At 63.3% G+C, this 22,626-nt stretch overlaps 2 protein-coding genes across 4 annotated transcripts in view; one reads left to right on the top strand and one right to left on the bottom strand.

The window, feature by feature from the left end:
- CSNK1G2 (casein kinase 1 gamma 2) overlaps positions 1-22,626 on the bottom strand; it is a 45,841-nt gene that overhangs the window by 11,614 nt on the left and 11,601 nt on the right. For 2 of the 3 annotated variants that reach the window (XM_055103308.3, XM_055103307.2), the window contains exon 2: positions 31-482. In XM_055103308.3, the coding sequence (XP_054959283.1) occupies positions 31-217 (187 nt within the window). In that variant the 5' untranslated portion in view covers positions 218-482. Of the gene's footprint in view, positions 1-30; positions 483-20,290; positions 20,397-22,626 lie in introns of those variants that run through there. The other variant, XM_055103309.2, reaches the window with a different exon arrangement.
- LOC129394704 (uncharacterized protein CSNK1G2-AS1) lies at positions 20,472-22,127 on the top strand. The gene is made up of 3 exons (XM_055103310.2): positions 20,472-21,163; positions 21,500-21,620; positions 21,995-22,127. The coding sequence occupies exons 1-3, from the start codon at positions 20,971-20,973 to the stop codon at positions 22,125-22,127; spliced, it is 447 nt and encodes a 148-aa protein (XP_054959285.1). The 5' UTR covers positions 20,472-20,970.

The raw sequence follows: 22,626 nt of genomic DNA, 5'->3' as shown, positions 1-22,626 counted from the left end.
GCCCCCACCTACCACCGAGCAGGGCCTCACCTAGGCGGAGCTCCCCGAAGTTGCCGCAGCCGATCTTCTTGCCGACGCGGAAGTTGGGGCCCACCATCAGGACCCCCGAGCTGGTCCCCGAGCTCCGGATGCCGTGGCTGCTCCGGCCCCCGCCGGCCTTGGACATTCTCCGGCCCTCCTCCGTCTCCCCTTTCCCTCCTTTCTTGTCAAAATCCATAAGTTTGTGATACCCTGGCCTCTCCACGGTGACTCTGCTGCCGTGCAAATCCCAAGTCTCTGGAAACCTGAGGTCTTGGCTCCTCTGTGGCTAGAACATCACCGCGGCCGGTGGGCGGGCGTGGGCCCGTGGCTCCCAGCTACTGAGACGCAGGCGTTCGGGCCGGCCAGGCCACGGTGCTCTTCCCAGTGGCCTCGGGGTCGCTCTCGGGGGCAGGAGACATTCTGCTGACACGTCCCACCGCCTAAAAGCTCACGGCTCACAGCTGCAGAGAAAGAGAGGCACAGGTGAGCACTGGCGAGGCCCCCGCGGGGCCACTGAGGACACGGGGCAGAGGCCACAGAGGACACAGCCAGGAGACTGCTGGGCTGGAAGGAGCTCTGAAGGCCGGGGCATGATGAGCACCGTCCCTGCCCAGAACCCAGCTGGGAAGCACACACCACATGACATCAAAGGCCAGAGGTCTCAGCGTGGCTGCCTGGGGACGAACAGGGTAGGGCTCAGGGGCTTTCTGTAAAGCGGGATGGGTGGGTGGGTGGGTGGCACAGGTGGGAGAGTGTACTGCCAGGAGAGCCTGACTGCCAATCCCGGGGAGAGGCCCTGAGGATCCTGAAGCCAGAGGGGCAGTCCCACCCCCAGACACAGAGGGGCCACACAACAGTCCCCGTATCCAGGCCCAGGGCCGCTCTGGGAAAGAGGGAGGGAGGCAGATGACAGCAGGCAGGCCCGAGGCAGGGACGCAGGAGCCACCGAGCTGCCCCTGCCCATGGCGACTGGTTGACGCTGAGAGCGGGGAGAGTGGGCCGGAGGGCAGGAGGCCCCGGAGAGCCGGGCACTGATGCAGGAGCCCCCAGGGCCTGACCCAGGCTCGGGTTCTTCTCCAGCAGCCACTGGTGGAGCGGGGCAGGCTGGACGCCACTCGAGGCTGTGACGATGCCAGGGTGGGTCGGACCCATCCCCTTCGGTGCAGAGCGGAGCTGAGGAGGGAATGGCGGGGCTTGAGGGACCAGCGGAGCCAACAGTCACCTAAGCAAGGCTGGGCACGGGGCACGCAGCAAACTTCTACCCCAGGGGAAAAGACAGAAGCCTCTGGTCCTGAGAAGGAACACGCAGTCCCTGCTCCCGGGATGGTGGGACCCCAGCCCACAGCCCCTCGCTGAGTGTGCACCACCTTAAATGCTCCCGAGCCCAGGGCCGAGGGTCCCAGAGCCTGTTGCCACCCACAGAGAAACGCCGTGTCTGGACAGGGGCTCCTGGCTGAGGGGACTCTGTGCAGGTCGCTCTCTGGAGCGAGGGGGCCAGCCAGCCCCGGCTGGCATGGAGCCCAGTCTCAGCGCAGGCCCAGACGGGAGGCAGGACAGTCCCCAGCAAGGAGCCTCGGGACAGCCTGGGGAGGAGGGAGGAGGAAGGAGGGAGGAGCCCCACCTGCAGAACTGAAGGGTGGTGGGGGCAGCCTGGGGAGGAGGGAGGAGCCCCCACCTGCAGAACTGAAGGGTGGTCAGGGGCAGCCTGGGGAGGAGGGAGGAGGGAGGAGCCCCACCTGCAGAACTGAAGGGTGGTCAGGGGCAGCGTGGGGAGGAGGGAGGAGGGAGGAGCCCCACCTGCAGAACTGAAGGGTGGTCGGGGGCAGCCTGGGGAGGAGGGAGGAGGGAGAAGCCCCACCTGCAGAACTGAAGGGTGGTTGGGGGCAGCCTGGGGAGGAGGGAGGAGGGAGGAGCCCCACCTGCAGAACTGAAGGGTGGTGGGGGCAGCCTGGGGAGGAGGGAGGAAGGAGGAGCCCCATCTGCAGAACTGAAGGGTGGTCGGGGCAGCCTGGGGAGGAGGGAGGAGCCCCCACCTGCAGAACTGAAGGGTGGTCGGGGGCAGCCTGGGGAGGAGGGAGGAGGGAGGAGCCCCACCTGCAGAACTGAAGGGTGGTCGGGGGCAGCGTGGGGAGGACGGAGGAGGGAGGAGCCCCACCTGCAGAACTGAAGGGTGGTCGGGGGCAGCCTGGGGAGGAGGGAGGAGGGTGGAGCCCCACCTGCAGAACTGAAGGGTGGTCCAGGGCAGCCTGGGGAAGAGGGAGGAGGGAGCAGGGAGGAGCCCCACCTGCAGAACTGAAGGGTGGTCGGGTGCGGCCTGGGGAGGAGGGAGGAGCCCCCACCTGCAGAACTGAAGGGTGGTAGGGGCAGCCTGGGGAGGAGGGAGGAGCCCCCACCTGCAGAACTGAAGGGTGGTCGGGGGCAGCCTGGGGAGGAGGGAGGAGGGAGGAGCCCCACCTGCAGAACTGAAGGGTGGTCGGGGGCAGCCTGGGGAGGAGGGAGGAGGGAGGAGCCCCACCTGCAGAACTGAAGGGTGGTCGGGGGCAGCCTGGGGAGGACGGAGGAGGGAGGAGCCCCACCTGCAGAACTGAAGGGTGGTCGGGGGCGGCCTGGGGAGGAGGGAGGAGGGAGGAGCCCCACCTGCAGAACTGAAGGGTGGTCGGGGGCGGCCTGGGGAGGACGGAGGAGGGAGGAGCCCCACCTGCAGAACTGAAGGGTGGTCGGGGGCAGCCTGGGGAGGAGGGAGGAGGGAGGAGCCCCACCTGCAGAACTGAAGGGTGGTCGGGGGCGGCCTGGGGAGGAGGGAGGAGGGAGGAGCCCCACCTGCAGAACTGAAGGGTGGTCGGGGGCAGCCTGGAGAGGACGGAGGAGGGAGGAGGGAGGAGCCCCACCTGCAGAACTGAAGGGTGGTCGGGGGCAGCCTGGGGAGGAGGGAGGAGGGAGGAGCCCCCACCTGCAGAACTGAAGGGTGGTCGGGGGCGGCCTGGGGAGGACGGAGGAGGGAGGAGGGAGGAGCCCCACCTGCAGAACTGAAGGGTGGTCGGGGGCGGCCTGGGGAGGAGGGAGGAGGGAGGAGGGAGGAGCCCCCACCTGCAGAACTGAAGGGTGGTCGGGGGCGGCCTGGAGAGGACGGAGGAGGGAGGAGCCCCACCTGCAGAACTGAAGGGTGGTCGGGGGCGGCCTGGGGAGGAGGGAGGAGGGAGGAGGGAGGAGCCCCACCTGCAGAACTGAAGGGTGGTCGGGGGCGGCCTGGAGAGGACGGAGGAGGGAGGAGCCCCACCTGCAGAACTGAAGGGTGGTCGGGGGCGGCCTGGGGAGGAGGGAGGAGGGAGGAGCCCCACCTGCAGAACTGAAAGGTGGTTGGGGGCGGCCTGGGGAGGACGGAGGAGGGAGGAGCCCCACCTGCAGAACTGAAGGGTGGTCGGGGGCAGCCTGGGGAGGACGGAGGAGGGAGGAGCCCCACCTGCAGAACTGAAGGGTGGTCGGGGGCGGCCTGGGGAGGAGGGAGGAGGGAGGAGGGAGGAGCCCCACCTGCAGAACTGAAGGGTGGTCGGGGGCGGCCTGGGGAGGAGGGAGGAGGGAGGAGCCCCCACCTGCAGAACTGAAGGGTGGTCGGGGGCAGCCTGGGGAGGAGGGAGGAGGGAGAAGCCCCACCTGCAGAACTGAAGGGTGGTCGGGGGCAGCCTGGGGAGGAGGGAGGAGGGAGGAGCCCCACCTGCAGAACTGAAGGGTGGTCGGGGGCAGCCTGGGGAGGAGGGAGGAGGGAGGAGCCCCACCTGCAGAACTGAAGGGTGGTCGGGGGCAGCGTGGGGAGGAGGGAGGAGGGAGGAGCCCCACCTGCAGAACTGAAGGGTGGTCAGGGGCAGCGTGGGGAGGACGGAGGAGGGAGGAGCCCCACCTGCAGAACTGAAGGGTGGTCGGGGGCAGCCTGGGGAGGAGGGAGGAGGGAGAAGCCCCACCTGCAGAACTGAAGGGTGGTCGGGGGCAGCCTGGGGAGGAGGGAGGAGGGAGGAGCCCCACCTGCAGAACTGAAGGGTGGTCGGGGGCAGCCTGGGGAGGAGGGAGGAGGGAGGAGCCCCACCTGCAGAACTGAAGGGTGGTCGGGGGCGGCCTGGGGAGGAGGGAGGAGGGAGGAGGGAGGAGCCCCACCTGCAGAACTGAAGGGTGGTCGGGGGCGGCCTGGGGAGGAGGGAGGAGGGAGGAGCCCCCACCTGCAGAACTGAAGGGTGGTCGGGGGCAGCCTGGGGAGGAGGGAGGAGGGAGAAGCCCCACCTGCAGAACTGAAGGGTGGTCGGGGGCAGCCTGGGGAGGAGGGAGGAGGGAGGAGCCCCACCTGCAGAACTGAAGGGTGGTCGGGGGCAGCCTGGGGAGGAGGGAGGGGGGAGGAGCCCCACCTGCAGAACTGAAGGGTGGTCGGGGGCAGCCTGGGGAGGAGGGAGGAGGGAGGAGCCCCACCTGCAGAACTGAAGGGTGGTTGGGGGCAGCCTGGGGAGGAGGGAGGAGGGAGGAGCCCCACCTGCAGAACTGAAGGGTGGTGGGGGCAGCCTGGGGAGGAGGGAGGAAGGAGGAGCCCCATCTGCAGAACTGAAGGGTGGTCGGGGCAGCCTGGGGAGGAGGGAGGAGCCCCCACCTGCAGAACTGAAGGGTGGTCGGGGGCAGCCTGGGGAGGAGGGAGGAGGGAGGAGCCCCACCTGCAGAACTGAAGGGTGGTCGGGGGCAGCGTGGGGAGGACGGAGGAGGGAGGAGCCCCACCTGCAGAACTGAAGGGTGGTCGGGGGCAGCCTGGGGAGGAGGGAGGAGGGTGGAGCCCCACCTGCAGAACTGAAGGGTGGTCCAGGGCAGCCTGGGGAAGAGGGAGGAGGGAGCAGGGAGGAGCCCCACCTGCAGAACTGAAGGGTGGTCGGGGGCGGCCTGGGGAGGAGGGAGGAGCCCCCACCTGCAGAACTGAAGGGTGGTAGGGGCAGCCTGGGGAGGAGGGAGGAGCCCCCACCTGCAGAACTGAAGGGTGGTCGGGGGCAGCCTGGGGAGGAGGGAGGAGGGAGGAGCCCCACCTGCAGAACTGAAGGGTGGTCGGGGGCAGCCTGGGGAGGAGGGAGGAGGGAGGAGCCCCACCTGCAGAACTGAAGGGTGGTCGGGGGCAGCCTGGGGAGGACGGAGGAGGGAGGAGCCCCACCTGCAGAACTGAAGGGTGGTCGGGGGCGGCCTGGGGAGGAGGGAGGAGGGAGGAGCCCCACCTGCAGAACTGAAGGGTGGTCGGGGGCGGCCTGGGGAGGACGGAGGAGGGAGGAGCCCCACCTGCAGAACTGAAGGGTGGTCGGGGGCAGCCTGGGGAGGAGGGAGGAGGGAGGAGCCCCACCTGCAGAACTGAAGGGTGGTCGGGGGCGGCCTGGGGAGGAGGGAGGAGGGAGGAGCCCCACCTGCAGAACTGAAGGGTGGTCGGGGGCAGCCTGGAGAGGACGGAGGAGGGAGGAGGGAGGAGCCCCACCTGCAGAACTGAAGGGTGGTCGGGGGCAGCCTGGGGAGGAGGGAGGAGGGAGGAGCCCCCACCTGCAGAACTGAAGGGTGGTCGGGGGCGGCCTGGGGAGGACGGAGGAGGGAGGAGGGAGGAGCCCCACCTGCAGAACTGAAGGGTGGTCGGGGGCGGCCTGGGGAGGAGGGAGGAGGGAGGAGCCCCCACCTGCAGAACTGAAGGGTGGTCGGGGGCGGCCTGGAGAGGACGGAGGAGGGAGGAGCCCCACCTGCAGAACTGAAGGGTGGTCGGGGGCGGCCTGGGGAGGAGGGAGGAGGGAGGAGGGAGGAGCCCCACCTGCAGAACTGAAGGGTGGTCGGGGGCGGCCTGGAGAGGACGGAGGAGGGAGGAGCCCCACCTGCAGAACTGAAGGGTGGTCGGGGGCGGCCTGGGGAGGAGGGAGGAGGGAGGAGCCCCACCTGCAGAACTGAAAGGTGGTTGGGGGCGGCCTGGGGAGGACGGAGGAGGGAGGAGCCCCACCTGCAGAACTGAAGGGTGGTCGGGGGCAGCCTGGGGAGGACGGAGGAGGGAGGAGCCCCACCTGCAGAACTGAAGGGTGGTCGGGGGCGGCCTGGGGAGGAGGGAGGAGGGAGGAGGGAGGAGCCCCACCTGCAGAACTGAAGGGTGGTCGGGGGCGGCCTGGGGAGGAGGGAGGAGGGAGGAGCCCCCACCTGCAGAACTGAAGGGTGGTCGGGGGCAGCCTGGGGAGGAGGGAGGAGGGAGAAGCCCCACCTGCAGAACTGAAGGGTGGTCGGGGGCAGCCTGGGGAGGAGGGAGGAGGGAGGAGCCCCACCTGCAGAACTGAAGGGTGGTCGGGGGCAGCCTGGGGAGGAGGGAGGAGGGAGGAGCCCCACCTGCAGAACTGAAGGGTGGTCGGGGGCAGCGTGGGGAGGAGGGAGGAGGGAGGAGCCCCACCTGCAGAACTGAAGGGTGGTCGGGGGCAGCGTGGGGAGGACGGAGGAGGGAGGAGCCCCACCTGCAGAACTGAAGGGTGGTCGGGGGCAGCCTGGGGAGGAGGGAGGAGGGAGGAGCCCCACCTGCAGAACTGAAGGGTGGTCGGGGGCAGCGTGGGGAGGAGGGAGGAGGGAGGAGCCCCACCTGCAGAACTGAAGGGTGGTCGGGGGCAGCGTGGGGAGGACGGAGGAGGGAGGAGCCCCACCTGCAGAACTGAAGGGTGGTCGGGGGCAGCCTGGGGAGGAGGGAGGAGGGAGGAGCCCCACCTGCAGAACTGAAGGGTGGTCGGGGGCAGCCTGGGGAGGAGGGAGGAGGGAGGAGCCCCACCTGCAGAACTGAAGGGTGGTCGGGGGCAGCGTGGGGAGGAGGGAGGAGGGAGGAGCCCCACCTGCAGAACTGAAGGGTGGTCGGGGGCAGCCTGGGGAGGAGGGAGGAGGGAGAAGCCCCACCTGCAGAACTGAAGGGTGGTCGGGGGCAGCCTGGGGAGGAGGGAGGAGGGAGGAGCCCCACCTGCAGAACTGAAGGGTGGTCGGGGGCAGCGTGGGGAGGAGGGAGGAGGGAGGAGCCCCACCTGCAGAACTGAAGGGTGGTCGGGGGCAGCGTGGGGAGGACGGAGGAGGGAGGAGCCCCACCTGCAGAACTGAAGGGTGGTCGGGGGCAGCCTGGGGAGGAGGGAGGAGGGAGGAGCCCCACCTGCAGAACTGAAGGGTGGTCGGGGGCAGCCTGGGGAGGAGGGAGGAGGGAGGAGGGAGAAGCCCCACCTGCAGAACTGAAGGGTGGTCGGGGGCGGCCTGGGGAGGAGGGAGGAGGGAGGAGCCCCACCTGCAGAACTGAAGGGTGGTCGGGGGCGGCCTGGGGATGAGGGAGGAGGGAGGAGGGAGAAGCCCCACCTGCAGAACTGAAGGGTGGTCGGGGGCGGCCTGGGGAGGACGGAGGAGGGAGGAGCCCCCACCTGCAGAACTGAAGGGTGGTCGGGGGCGGCCTGGAGAGGACGGAGGAGGGAGGAGCCCCACCTGCAGAACTGAAGGGTGGTCGGGGGCAGCCTGGGGAGGAGGGAGGAGGGAGGAGCCCCACCTGCAGAACTGAAGGGTGGCGGCTGTGGTGTTAACTGGACGCTCGGGCGGTGCAACCCCAGGGACGCGGCTGTCACCTCCTGTCGCCCTCAAGCCAGGTACCCGCCCAGGAGGCCAAGAACCCTGCACCGGGGGCCACCGCAGGCCACCTGCCTGTCTGCACAGATCCTGCCGGGTCCTCCCTGACCCAAGCCCCAGCCACCCCCGGCCCCATTCTAGGGCTCGACAGACAGACAGAAGCCCCACCCTCACTGAAGAAGGGGGACCACAGTTCGCTGCTGTGCCCCAGATGTGCAGGGGAAGAGGTTTCCTGCCAACCGGCAGGACGTAGGGGCCGCGGGTGAAGAGGGGCCGTGGGTGCACAGCCATCGCCGAAAATGTTAGGACAGGAACTCCCAGCTGAGTAAGCCACATCAGAAAGGAAGGCACTGGCGTCACAAGCACTGCCCCCCTGGATGTGGCCCCTGCGTTCCGGTGCCAGAAACACCCTGAGGCGATCGCAGGCCTTGGGTTCCGCACGGCAATAGCCGCTCGAATGTTCTGGTTTCCCGGTGCGCACACAAATTACGTTCACAGTATACCATGGTCTAGGAAGTGTGCAGTAGCGTTGTGTCTAATCAAACAAAGGACACACTTTAATTAAGCGGGGCGTGGTGCGCAAGCCTGTGGTCCCAGCTACTCGGGAGACTGAAGCGGGAGGATCGTTTGAGCCCAGGAGGCGGAGGCTGCAGTGAGCTATGATCGCACCACTGCACTCCAGCCTGGGTGATACAGCAAGACCCCATCTTAAATAAATAATAAAGAAATAAAAATACTTTACTGCTTAGCAATGGTAATGATCATGGGAACCGTGAGTGGCCCTAATCTCCCCGGAGGAGGGTCTTGCCTCGATGTGGACGGGGGCTGACTCGTCGGGGCGGTGGCTGCTGGAGGCTGGGGCGACTTCTTAAACTATGACCACAAAAAAGTTGGCCACAGCGATGGACTCTTCCTTTCATGAAAGATTTCTCTGTGGGGCGTGATGCTGTCTGATAGCACTGATTACCCACAGCAGAACGTCTTTCAGAACTGCAGTCGGTCCTCTCAACCCGGCCGCGGCTTCATCAAGCGAGGTTCCGGGCTGTTCCAAGTTCTTTGTCCTCATTACCCCCAGGTTCACAGAATCTTCACTGGGACTAGAGCGCAACTGAAGCAACTCCCCTGCTCACCCTTCAGAGGCAACTCCTCACGTGTTAAAGTTTTCTCGCGAGACAGCGGCAATGCAGTCACATCTCCAAGTCCTTCTCATTCTAGTTCTCTCGCTGCTTCTAAAACCTCTACAGTCCCTCCTCCACTGAAGTCCTGAACCCTCACAGTGATCTCTCAGGCCTGGGACCAACTTCTTCCACACTTCCGCTCATCCTGACATGCTACCTCCTCCCATGGATCACGCGTGTCCTTCACGGCCTCTAGAACAGCAAAGCCTTTCCGGGGGGTTCAATTTACCCAATTTCCCCAGCTCCATCAGAGGAATCGCTCTCCATGGCACCTACAGGCACCTAGAGCCTTACAAATGTATTTCTCAATAATGAGTCATGGGCGGCTGCGGTGGCTCCTGCCTGTAACCCCGACACTTTGGGAGGCTGACGCAGGTGGACTGCTTGAGGCCGGGAGTTCAAGACCAGCCTGGGCAACACAGGGAGACCCTATCTTTACAAAAATAAAAACAAAATTAGCCAGTCATGGCGGTGCGCACCTGTGGTCCTAGCTACTTAGGAGGCTGAGGTGAGAGGATCGCTTGAGCCTGGGAGGTGGAGGCTACAGTGAGCTGTGATTCTGCTTCTCCACTGCAGCCTGGGCGACACAGTGAGACTGTGCCTCAAGAACACTAAGACTTGGCCAGGCACAGTGGCTCAGGCCTGTAGTCCCAGCACTTTGGCAGGCTGAGGCGGGCAGACTGCTTTGAGCTCAGGAGTTCAAGATCAGCCTGAGGAACATGGTGAAATCCCCTCTCTATGAAAAAATATAAAAATTAGCTGGGCATGGTGGCATGCACCTGTAGCCCCAGCTACTCAGGAGGCTGAGGAAAGACAATTGCTTCAACCCGGGAGGTGGAGGATGCAGTGAGCCAAGATCGTGCCACTGCACTCCAGCCTGGGTGACAGAGTGACACCTTGTCATGCATAAATAAATGAATGAATGACATGTCAAGGAGTCATCTTGATTTCCGAGTCACTCATTCATTCATTCATTCATTGATCCACAGGCTACAGGCTGGATGTTGTGCTAGCAGGGATGGAAACAATGATCTTTTTTTTTTTTTTTTTGGAAACGGAGTCTTGCTCTGTCGCCCAGGCTGGAGTGCAGTGGCACAATCTCGGCTCACTGCAACCTCCGCCTCCCGGGTTCATGCCATTCTCTCGCTTCAGCCTCCCGAGTAGCTGGGACTAAAGGCGCCCGCCACCACAGCCGGTTAATTTTTTGTATTTTTAGTAGAGACGGGGTTTCACTGTGGTCTCGATCTCCTGACCTCGTGATCTGCCCGCCTTGGCCCCCTGAAGTGCTGGGATTACAGGTGTGAGCCACCGTGCCCGGCCGGAAACTGATCGTGTACGTCTCCACTAGGGATCTTGGGTGACCAGGTGCGTTGTCAGTGAGCAGTCATATTTTGAAAGAAATCTTTTTGGCCAGGCGCGGTGGCTCACACCTGTAATCCCAGCACTTTGGGAGGCCGAGGCAGGCGGATCATGAAGTCAGGAGATCGAGACCATCCTGGCTAACACGCTGAAACCCCGTTTCTACTAAAATTACAAAAACATTAGCTGGGCGTGGTGGTGGGCTCCTGTAGTCCCAGCTACTCGGGAAGCTGAGGCAGAAGAATGGCGTGAACCCGGGAGGGGGAGCTTGCAGTGAGCCGAGATGGCACCACTGCACTCCAGCCTGGGTGATGAGCGAGACTCAGTCTCAAAAAAAAAAAAAAAAAAAGCAAAAACTTTTTTCTGAACAATAGGTCTCAAAAGTGGGCTTCAAATATTCCATAAGCCAGGTGTTAAACAGATGTGCTGTCACCCAGGCTCTGTTGTTCTATTTATAGAGCACAGAGTAGATTTAGCATAATTCTCGCGGGCCCTAGGATTTGTGGAATGGCAAAAAGCCCTGGCATCACCTTCAAGTCACCAGCTGCGTTAGCCCCTAACAAGAGGGTGAAGAGGGTGGGCCTCTCCTTGGAAGCCAGGGAACCGCTTCTCCCACACGAGTAAAGTCCTGGGTGGCATCTTCTTCCAGAAGGCTGTTTCTTCTACCCTGAAAAGCCACCTCCAGCAGTGACCTTGGCTAGATCGTCTGAATGCTGGCTGACGCGTCTCCAGGAACACTTAATTCTTTTCACCTTGAACCTGGGTTTTTTTTTTTTTTTTACACAGGGTCTCACTCTGTCACCTAGGCAGGAGTGCCATGGCGCAATCACAGCTTGCTGCAGCCTCGACCTCCTGGGCCCAAGCGATCCTCCCACCTCAGCCTCCAGAGTAGCTGGAACTACAGGCACACATCACCACGCCCAGCTAATTTTTTAAAAAATTTCTGTAGGCCAGGTGCGGTGGCTCATGCCTGTAATCCCAGCACTTTGGGAGGCCAAGGCCCAGCACTTTGGGATCACCTGAGGTCAGGAGTTTGAGACAAGCCTGGCCAACATGGTGAAACCCCGTCTCTACTAAAAATACAAAAATTAGCTGGGCATGGTGGCGGGTGCCTGTAATCCCAGCTACTCAGGAGGCTGAGGCAGGAGAATCACTGGAACCCAGGAGGCAGAGGTTGCAGTGAGCCAAGATCGTGCCATTGCACTCCAGCCTGGGCGACAGAGCGAGATTCTGTCTCCAAAAAAAAAAAAAAAAAAATTTGTAGAGGCTGGGCGCAGTGGTTCACACCTGTAATCCCAGCACTTTGGAAGGCCAAAGTGGGTGGATCACTTGAGGTCAGGAGTTCAAGACCAGCACGGCCAACATGGTGAAACCCTGTCCCTACTAAAAATACAAAAATTAGCTAGGTGTGGTGGCGTGCACCTGTAACTCCAGCTACTCAGGAGGCTGAGGCAGGAGAATCGCTTGAACCTGCGAGGCGAAGGTTGCAGTGAGCCGAGATCACACCACTGCACTCCAGCCTGGGTGATACAGCGAGACACTGCCTCAAAGAAAGAAAACAGGCTGGGCACGGTGGCTCACGCCTGTAATCTCAGCATTTTGGGAGGCCGAGGCAGGCGGATCACGAGGTCAGGAGATAGAGACCATTCTGGCTGACACGGTGAAACCCTGTCTCTACTAAAAATACAAAAAAATTAGCCAGGCATGGTGGCGGGCACCTGTAGTCCCAGCTACTCAGGAGGGTGAGGCAGGAGAACGGCATGAACCTGGGAGGTGGAGCTTGGGCGACAGAGGGAGACTCCGTCTCAAAAAACAAAACAAAAACAAACAAAAGGAATCAATGGGCTATAATAAACTCACGAGAGTACTGTGTATTTTATTTTCATGAAAAATTTATAATAAAACACCACGTTACTCCCTGTCTCTGTGGCTGGGCCTGCCCTGGACATTTCATAGAAATGGGATCACACACGGCATGTCCTCTGTGTCTGGAGTGTCTCATTGAGCCTGGCGTCCTGAAGGTGCATCCACGCCGTGGCCTGAGTCAGAGCTTCTTCCTTTTCATGGCTGGGTTGTGTTCCGGTGCATGGAGGGCCGCACTACGCCTCCTCCTCTGCTGACGGCCATCTGGGTTGTAGCCACCGTCCGGCTGCTGGAGTCCGCGGCGGCGTCTGCGCACGGGCTTCCGCGTGGCTGCGGGCTTCCACTCCACCTGGGTACGTAGCTGGGAGTGGTCGTGCTGGGTCGGATGGGAGATCTGTGCGTGTCTTTGAGGAGCCGCCAGGCCGTCTCCACAGTGGCTGCACCGAGTCATCCTCCACCTGCCGCTCCTGGGGGTCTGACTTCTACACACCCACCCCAGCGCTTCTGTGAGCTTTTGTGTTTGTTTTGAGACAGGGTCTGGCTCTGTTGCCCAGGCTGGAGCACAATGGTACCATCTCAGCTCACTGTAACTTGTCTCCCGGGCTCAAGCAATCCTCTTGCCTCAGCCTCCCGAGTAGCTGGGACCACAGGCATGGACCCCCATGTCTGGCTAATTTTTTTTTTTTGTAGAGATGGGATCTTGCTATGTTGCCTAGGCTGGTCTCAAACTCCTGGGCTCAAACAATCCTCCCTCCTCGGCCTCCCAAAGTGCTGGGATTATAGGCGTGAGCTGTGGTGACCCCACTTCTGTGCTTCTGGGCACAGCCATGCTGGGGGTGTGCTTTTTTTGTTGTTGTTGTTGACAGAGTCTCACTCTTTTGCCCAGGCTGGAGTGCAGTGGCACGATCTCGACTCACCGTAACCTCTGCCTCCCAGGTTCGTGCAGTTCTCTGCCTCAGCCTCCCGAGTAGCTGGGACTACAAGGCACCCGCCACCACATCTGGCTAATTTTTGTTATTTTTAGCAGACACGGGGTTTCACCATCTTGGCCAGGATGGTCTTGAACTCCTGACCCCAGGTGATCCGCCTGCCTCGGCCTCCCAAAGTGTGGGGATTACAGGCGTGAGCCACCGCGACTGGCCAGGGTGTAATTTTAATTTGTGTTTTTTGGCTGACTCCTGGTTTATTTTTGGATGCGAGTTTTCTCCACTGGACTGGGTCAGGGATGCAGTGCTGTGTTGATGCTGGACACGAGGGAGGTGGCAGGAGACACTGATGTGGCCGAGTGGCCGTGGTTGAAGAAGGGATGGCAGTCGGTGCCCCTCACCCCTGCTTAGCGGCCAGCGGATTTCTTGAGCTACCGACTCTCCTTACTGCCCAAACATCCAGAAACACCCACGCATGGCTAACCTAGTTTCTCTAAACCAGACCCATATTAAAATTTAACTTCCTTCCTGGGCGTTTTGGGGGAGGAATCTCCTCATGTGCCCTGGGAGAGGGATCTGTGAGACGTAGTCCCCCACCCCCCACCGCAGCTCCTCTCTCTTCCACCACAGGGACTGGGCGCCGTGCCGCTTTGGGGACACCCCCTAGTTCCAGACAGCACCTCCACGCCTCAACACTGGGGCCCCTCCCAGGCTCCACTGTCCTGGGATCCCCCACTGAGGCCCAGCTCCTGGGACCACCCACCAGCAGGGCCTTCTGGAGAAACGGACAGCAATGGCCTGGAGTATAGGCTGCTGGGCCCTGCCTGCGAGGCTCCTCAGCATGGGCTGGAGACTCAGGGTGACGCACACACCCCAGCCAGGAGGGATACCTGAGGCAGCTCCACCCAACGCCTCTGTGTGGGGGAACAAGCAGCAGCGCTGACCACTGAGCCGGCCTCAAGTCCTCCACCCGCCACGGCCAGGTTCTGGCCACGGGGACCGCCCCCTCCACGCCCCTCCACAGGCCATGAGAGCCACGGGAACAGCCCCCTGACAGCGAGAATGCCACAACCGCGACGGCCAGGGCTGGGGTCACACTGGGCTGTCCCGGTCACAGCCCGTCCATCCATCTGTCCTTCCACTGCGGCTGCCAAAGGGACAGGGGGACTTCCGCAGAGGACCACCATGGGGGGGGGGGGGCGACGCATCCACAGGAGAGAAAACCGGAGCCCGGCGCCTCTCCTCTGCCCACGCCCCGCCGCACACCGGCCCACACCTGGATGAGCCACCAGCACGGGGACATTCTCCTTCTTCTGGAAACCCTCTCAGCATCCACAGGAAGGGGGCGCTGAAACGTCCGTGCCTGCATTTTGTTTTGTTTTGTTTTGTTTTGTTTTGAGACAGAGTCTCGCTCTGTCGCCCAGGCTGGAGTGTAGTGGTGCGATCTCGGCTCGCCGCAGCCTCCACCTCCCGGGTTCAAGTGATTGTCCTACCTCAGCCTCCCAGGTAGCTGTGATTAGAGGCATGTGCCACCATGCCCGGCTAATTTTTGATATTTCTGGTAGAGACAAGGTTTCGCCACGTTGGCCAGGCTGGTCTCAAACTCCCGACTTCAAGTGATCCACCCACCTTAGCCTCCCAAAGTGCTGGGATTATAGGTGTCAACCACCACGCCCTGACTACTGTTAGATTTTCCAGCCCACAAGAAAGCAAAACCACATGCGTGTACACAGACACACACATGGAGACCCCAGGCGCAGGCACACGGGGGACACGGCAGCGTGTCAGAGCCGGGTGTGAGATCCAGCACGGCAAACATCCCGAGGGGACACTGACCAGAGGCCCCGCCTGAGGCCAGCCTGCTTGCGCCACACTGCCTGCCTTTCTCGACGAGGGCTGGAGGCTGCCCGAGAGGCAGTGTCCTGAAGACACAGGCCTCAGCTCTCCCCTGCCAGAAAGCGGCAGGACGTGTGGGCCATCTCGGGGGAGTGCGTGCAGAAGCCGGGTAGGGAGGGGGAAGGGGCAGGCGCCATCCGGGGGACCTTCCCTGTGGACTGAGGGCGAGAAGGCCCCAGGTCCTGGATGTACCTATCTCCTAAGCAGGACGCCTTTTCTTCCTACACGCCCCTGTGCTGACGCAGACATTCGGCTGTGGTAGGGTCAGGACTGGCACCAGGGAGGGCAGGGAAGCTCCGGACCCTACATGGGGCCCTGGATGTGGGTGGGGGCTTCTGCCTGCCTGGCTTCCCCCAGGTTATGCCCTTTACAACAGCAGGGAACAAACTCTCACTCCCCAGTTCCGAGAATCCTGCGGGAGGACCGTGAACCCAAACGGGGTTGTGGGAGCCACAATGTGTAGCCAGGGATGTGGGGACCCAGGGTGGCACTAAAGGTGGGGCGGGTGCTGGGGGACCCAGGGTGGCACTAAAGGTGGGGCGGGTGCTGGGGGCTGAGCATTAAAGGTGGGGCGGGTGCTGGGGGCTGAGCATTAAAGGTGGGGTGGGTACTGGGGGCCAAGCATTAAAGGTGGGGAGGGTGCTGGGGGCTCAGCCGCAGCCTGTAGGGTCTGTGCTACCCTGTGCAGGCAGGTGTCCAGGCAGGTAAGACACCCCGATGCCACATCAGGAAAAAGACATCACACCCACCCTCTCTGTGAGCCCCAGAGCTCCGGCCCTTTCCCAGACAAGGAAGTGGGGACATTCACAGGCCACTGAGAGGGAGCTGCCAAAACCCTCATTGAGGACAAGAGACTGGAGGCCACCAAGCAGAACCTGAAAAGCAAACGTCACCGACTTCACGAGGAAAACAAATCCATCCCTTCTCGCCATGAGGATGAAAATATCCTCTATTAGATGGCACAGACAGAGACACGGCCTCATGATGAGCTAAAGGCACTAAGCTGCATGAGTTACACAGCTAGCGGGTACAGCCCGAGTGTCACACCTCAGTTATTAATACAAAAACCAACTCGCACCCTGGGAGCAGACGGAGATGCAGACTAGGAAGCCACATGGGGAATTTGGGGAGGGGACGCTCAGGACCCAGAGCCAAAGCTCATACCCACACTCAATACCGGCTGCTGTGGCCCCAGATGGGGGCGGGGGGGATGAGGGGAGGGGGGACAGTGCCTGGACGGGGGATAGGGGAACGGGGGGACAGTGCCTGGGAGAGCTGGGCTGCTGCGGCCCTGGATGGGGGGACGGGGGGACGGGGGACAGTGCCTGGGAGAGCTGAGCTACTGCGGCCCTGGATGGGGGGACGAGGGGACGGGGGACAGTGCCTGAGAGAGCTGAGCTGCTGCGGCCCTGGATGGGGGGACGAGGGGACGGGGGACAGTGCCTGGGAGAGCTGACCTGCTGCGGCCTTGGACGGGGGGACGGGGGGACGGGGGGACAGGGGGACAGGGGACAGTGCCTGGGAGAGCTGAGCTGCTGCGGCCCTGGACGGGGGGATGGGGAGATGGGGGGGACGGGGGAGATGGGGGGACAGGGGACAGTGCCTGGGAGAGCTGAGCTGCTACGGCCCTGGATGGGGGGACGGGGGGACAGGGGACAGTGCCTGGGAGAGCTGAGGCCCTCTAGACACCTAGCAGGAGCCGGGCAGCTCTCCTGCCCTGGTGCACCAACCCCACGACCCCCACTGCTGAGCCCTGCAAGACGGCCCTGCCGGGCTCCTGTTCCCCCAACATACACACTCACTGCCCAAAAAGGACCAAGTGAGGCCCAGCGGCCTCTGGGAACCACTGAGGAGGAAGCCGTGCTCTGGACAGACATCAGGGGCACAGGCTTTGTTGGGGGCAGTGGGAGTCCCAATCGCCCCTCAATTCCAGGCAGGGCAGGCAGGTGCCCCATGAGGCTACAATGCGCTTCCAACGCCTCCAGACCTGCTCGGGAGGGGCCCCTTACTCAGCCACTGATGTCCCTCAGGTGTCCCATTAGGATGTGGGCAGCGCCGTCGTCAGGACGCGTCCCAACACCCGGCTTCCGGACAAGACAAGCGCACACCTCCAACCCCTCCCTGCACACGGGGGAAGCACGTGGTGACATGAGGCTGGCTCTGCTGTGTGCCCTGCAGCTCCAGGGGGCCCTAAGCAGTGGCCGTGCGACACACACAGTGCCCGCCGAGCGCCCACCCCACATACACGGCGCCCGCCGAGCGCCCACCCCACACACACAGCGCCCGCCGAGCGCCCACCCACAAACATGGCACCCGCCAAGCACACACCCCACACATACATGGCGCCCGCTGAGCGCCCACCCCACAGACACGGCGCCCGCCGAGCACACACCCCCCACACACGGCACCCACCGAGCACACACCCCGGTGTTTCCAGGGGAGATCTGGCAGCTGCTCGGATGCCGCCAGACGCCCTCAGAGGCCCCTCTGTGCCCACGCCTGCAGTCACCCGGGGTCCTGCGCACCCTCCAGTCTCTGCCTGTGTGGTGAGCTGTGAAAGTGGCCTGGCCTGTGGAGCGCGCCCCGGGCGAGGGGACATGGGGGACCTGCAGGGGCAAAGGCATCTGCTCGGCTCCCTCAGTGAGGACAGACATGAAGTGGAGAGAGAGGTGCCTGCGCTCACTGTCCCTCCTAACAGCAAACCCAAGGTCTCCCACAGGCCCGGCCACCCAAGCCGCTCGGGGCAGCCCCCTTCTCTCCCAGGCTGCTCTCTGCTCAGTACTTGGTTTGCACGAGCGCCTGGTGCATCCCGGGACATCTCTCCCCCGGCTCCACTTCCGTCTGTGGTGCCCACGTGACCTCCCGGGCACACACTGCTTCTCATCCTTGCGGGCCTCCAGGCTGGGCAAGGCACCCTCCTGCTCTCCATCTAGGCTATCCCTCCTGACACGGTGGCCCTCGAGCCTGTGGGGCTGCCTGGAGGGAGGTGGGGCCTGCGTCCAGGTTGCTTTTCTTTCTAGCCGTCCCTGCCTTGCCCTCTCCACAGCCGGGGATCCCAGAGGCCCAATCCCGCCCACCAATCTCCGGGTGGCACCGTTTAAGCCACGCAGCATCAGGGCACGACCGTCGAAGGCGGGCGCCACCACCAGCCTTCCCTCTGCAGAATCCCCACCTCCTCCCTCCTTCTCTCTTCCAGGTGAGCGATTGGCTAGGTCAGTTCCTTCTGCTAAGAAACCCTGAGTGATGTGTGATTGATGAACTGAATTAACCCATCAACCGCCGCCTGGCCAGGTTCATCGAGGCTGAGCCCTAAATTCTGGAACAAGCCTCCTGGGGCTCTCTGGGGTGTCCTCCTGGCCCGGAGGCAGAAGCTTCTGGACGGCTGTCTCACAGCCCCCACGGATGTGGGCATGACCCACGGCCCCGTGTCCCGATGCTGGAGTCTGTAACCGCCACCTCCTTAAACACTCTCCCATCCTCAACACTCAGTCCACCCAGATGGGACTGAACACACCCCACCCAGCCCCTCTGTGGAGGGTCAACACCAACCACTGAAAGGGCCAATGCCGCAGGGTGAGCGCCTGTGCCGCAGCCACAGCTGCCGGGTCTGAGTACAGAGTGGCCTCGCCGGCTAGGACGCGTGCTCTTCTGTTTTTTGAGACAGGATCTAGCTCCATCACTGAGGCTGGAGTGCAGTGGCAGGATCTCGGCTCATTACAACCTCCGCCTCCCGAGTTCAAGCAATTTTCCCGCCTCATCCTCCCAGGTAGCTGGGACCACAGGCATGAGCCACCATGCTATCTGATCTTGGCTCAGCTACATGCGTTCCAGCTTTTGCAGAATAAAAAGCACCAAATCCCCATCCCAGCTGCACCTGCACAGATGACAAGCCCCACCCCCCAGAACCTGTGACGTGAGCGCTGCCCTGCTGGGTCTAGGGCCCCACTGCTCCTGGCATCCCCCTGGAAGCCTCCTTGTGCGACCCCCGGCCCCTCGTCTGGGTGGTGACCATCACCTCTCAGGTCCTGGCTCCCGCAGGGCCTCTCGGCACCCCTGCCCCATGACCTGGAGGCAGGAGGATGAGAAAGGGGCAGGCCCTTCACTCAGGGACCCAACGCTGTTGGGAGCTGGGGTGAAGGCCAGCCCGGGCTGTGTGCCGACCCTGCTCCGCCCGGCCAACGAGCAGGCTGCCCCGCTGGCGTCTGTTCTGATACAGTGGTCTTGGGTGTTGTGGCCCAGGCAGGTTGGGGTTGCTACTTTCTCTCTGGCACCCTGGATGAGCACTGGCCTCCCTGTGCCCGGCCTCAGGGCCGGGAGCAAACCCCACTGTGCCCTGCAGAGCTGAGCCGCACAGATGCACACCCGGCTTTGCAGATGGAGCCCGGAGCCGGGCAGCAGCCTCCTCCGGTGACAGCAGTGGCACGGGGGTCCACTGAGCACTCCCTGCATACTCAGGGCTGGATCCCGCCTCCAAGCATCTCACGACAGCCCCTCTGAGGGGGTCGTGGGCGGACAGCAGAGGGAGGGCCCAGCCACACCCACCCTAAGCCTGACATGGACGGAGAAGCCCCTGACCTGGGCGCCGCCCCCGCCTCACGGAGCCTCGCCCAGGCACACACCCACCAGGCAGAGCCTCACCCTGGCACACGCCCGCCCCACGGAGCCTCACCTCAGCCTGAGCCTCAGTGGGGGGCGCTGACCCACAGCCGGTGAAGGGCAGCCCAGTGGAAAACGGGAGCACTGCCTGCACACCTGCCGCCCACAGTGGCCACTAGCCCACGTCCCCCATCTCAGGAGTGGCCCCGACAGTCACTGCCTGCGCCTGAGGCCCTCACAGCAGCAGCAGCAGCAGGAGGGCAGTCAGAGGACAGGCAGGGCCGCCACCCTGGGCTGTGTTCCGTGGGCACAGGGCGGGTGCCCAGCTCCCCCTGCCCCCACAAACAAGAGCCGCCACCCCAAGACTCAGCAGCTTCCGAGGGCGCAGATCACTCCCTGGAGGCGGTCACCACTCGGTCAGGGCCCAGCACCCGTCCATCACCAAGGAGGAAGAGCCCGGCCTCTTCTGGGGCTCTCCGAACCCCAGGGGGTGCCCAAGGGAAGCCAGACAAGGCCGGGGCCTGGAAGGAAGCGAGGACGTGAGGGCTGGGCACCCACAGTGCCCACGCAGGCCTGGGGGTTGGGGGCCTGCCCTGTTGCCTGAGGGCCACAGCGAAAAGCAACAACCCCAGGGAGGGACGAAGGGACGCTGATCCTCACCCAGCCTCCACCCAACCCACACAGCCACGATTCCATCCCAGGGGGCGAGTGCCGGCTCCGGGTCACACGCCAAGGATGGCTCCCGGGCGCCAACGAGGGGATTGCAGCCATCCCCACAAGGGGCTGCTCTCTCCCCGTCAGCTCCCATCCCCTTCCCCAGCCCTAGCCTCAGGCTGCTACCTGCCCTGTTCTTCTCCGGGTCCTCCATCTGGTCTGGGTCCAGGGCCAGTTCCCTGGGGAGGGCCCCGGGAGCCCCCTTCTCTGACTGTCTCCACTGAGTGATGTCACAGTCCCTGGGCTGACATCACCACACAGCCCTCAGCCCAGAGCCCAGGGCAAAGCTGAAGGGAGGCCAGGGACCTCACTGGGCTGGGCAGGTGCAGGCCACCCCCGTCCCAGTGCCCTCAGAGGCACCTAGACTCATGTGGACCCGGCCGCAGACCCTTCTGGGCAGCTCTGTCCAGGCCGGCCCTGCCCTCTGACCTGGGGCCGCAGGGGCTGGCCACTGTGGGCTCGGTTCCCTGCCACCCCAATTCATCTGCACCCCAAGGAAAGAAAATGAGGGGTTGCAGCGCCCCAGGACCCAAGAGCCCCCGAACACCAGGGCAGCACATACTTCCAGTCCCAGGGCCACAGCAGAGCGGGGCCAGGCCCAGCCCAGTGACGCAGGGCAGACAGAAGGGCACCCTCCACAATGGAGGGGCGCAGGAGCTGCCGTGGCCAGGACAAACCAACCTCAGGCTGACCTAGGCCGGTAATGGGTTTAACGCATCAGGTGCAAAAGAGAAACACCCCACAAACCAGGGAGAGGAGGGAAGCCGCCCACTCCATGGGAGGAAGCTGAGGAGTGAACGCCAGGGATGGGCAGGGCCGGTCCTCGGAGCACTGCAGACACCAGACCAAGGGCGACTGTCATCACCACGAGAAGGCCCCGTCCATGGCAGAAGCCAACCTCACCGCGCCAACTGCACCGGAGACGCCCACGAGGACAGCCGGCCTCTGAGAACGCAGCTGAACCGTCACAGGTCGCCATCAGCAAAGGCAAGGGTCCAGGTAAAGAACACAGGAGGGCCACAAGTGACCGCGGCACAGCGGCCAGGACCGGACCCTGACGCGGGGGGAGGCGGCAAGGCTGCACAATGGCAGCTGGGACCAGACCCTGTTGGGGGGATTGGGGGGACGGCGAGGCTGTGCAGGGACCCCGTCCCACAGGTCAGCCTCGCCCTGGTGATGGCACAGACCACAGGTGAGGGCCACGGGCAGAGCTGACCAGTGAAAAGCTGGCACTCACCCAGCACCGGACACATAAGGCAAACGCCACCGGCAGCCTTGGCGGAGGGCGCTGTCCCTGCAACTAGTCCACATAGGGGCAATTTTCCCAAAATTCAGATTATGCAAACGGAGGCAAGGCTGCCATGGACTCCAGAGCCTCAGACGCCATCAACAAAAGCAAAGTGGACACATCTGCATCAAATCCATCACAAAGACGGCCTTCCAGACTCCGGGGGAAGTGAGAACACCCCCACCCAGGCCCCCACGGCGCACAGGCCCCCACAGCAACCCTGCGCCACCTCAGCAGCCTCAGCTCTGGTTCCTGCTCCGTGGCCCGGGGGCAGAGCTGACCTGGTCTTGCCAGGGGGGCAGGGGTCCCCGGCCCCAAGTGGTGCCACAGACAGCGGGGGGAGCATGCAGGCAGAGTCAGGCACCCTACCAGGAAAGAAAGCTCCCACGGCAGGTCCCGGGGGCGAGTGGACCCGGGGTGGCTCCCATCGGAATCCTGCTACATCTGAGAGGACACGGGTCCTTCCAGAAGCGTAACCATGAACGGCCGTGGAAAACCTGGGTGGGCTGCGTTTCTACATTTCCTTTGTTTTTTTTTTTCGGACGGAGTCCCGCTCTGCCACCCAGACTGGAGTGCCTTTTCCCCTCATCGTGTGGGAGCCGCCGGGCGACATCCCGCCCCGGTTTCCCTCCACTCGAAGGCAGTCACCTCGGTTGCCAGCTCCTGCCTCTGTGATGATCCCCACGAGGGCTGCAGAGTGAAGGGCACAGCGGGGTTCGGCCTAACTCCCCGGGGAGCCCCAGGCGAGAGGGCTTGGTCCTGGGGAGCGGCCCAGGTCTTCTACATCCCCTGGCCTCCATCCAGTCCCGCACGACTCAGCTCCTGGCCCTGTGCACCGGGCGACGCCTGCTAGGCGCATGACCCTCAGAGTCAGGCCTGTACTCACCTCAGCGTCTATCAAGGGCCTTCAAGGATCGGGTTTTTTAAATCATCGTCAAATACATCGTTACTAAAAAGATAAGTACACTTTGGGAGGCCGAGGTGGGCAGATCACTTGAGGTCAGGAGTTTGAGACCATCCTGGACAACATGGTGTAACCCCGGTCTCTTCTAAAAATACAAAAATTATCCAGGCGTGGTGGCGAATGCCTGTAATCCCAGCTACTCGGGAGGCTGAGGCAGGAGAATCACTTGAACCCAGGAGGTGGAGGCTGCAGTAAGCCAAGATGGCACCA

Source organism: Pan paniscus, chromosome 20, assembly GCF_029289425.2.
Source record: "Pan paniscus chromosome 20, NHGRI_mPanPan1-v2.0_pri, whole genome shotgun sequence".
Taxonomy (NCBI): Eukaryota; Metazoa; Chordata; class Mammalia; order Primates; family Hominidae; genus Pan; species Pan paniscus.
Note: the sequence above shows the minus strand (reverse complement) of the source record. Positions and strands in the feature narration are given on the sequence as shown.

Coding starts and splice junctions, on each gene's coding strand:
- LOC129394704 (XM_055103310.2), top strand. CDS start 20,971: ATGGGCAGGGCCGGTCCTCGGAGCACTGCAGACACCAGACCAAGGGCG. Junction 21,164..21,499: donor CAGCAAAGGCAAGGGTCCAG/GTAAAGAACACA, acceptor CCCAAAATTCAG/ATTATGCAAACGGAGGCAAG. Junction 21,621..21,994: donor CCTTCCAGACTCCGGGGGAA/GTGAGAACACCC, acceptor TTTTTTTTTCGG/ACGGAGTCCCGCTCTGCCAC.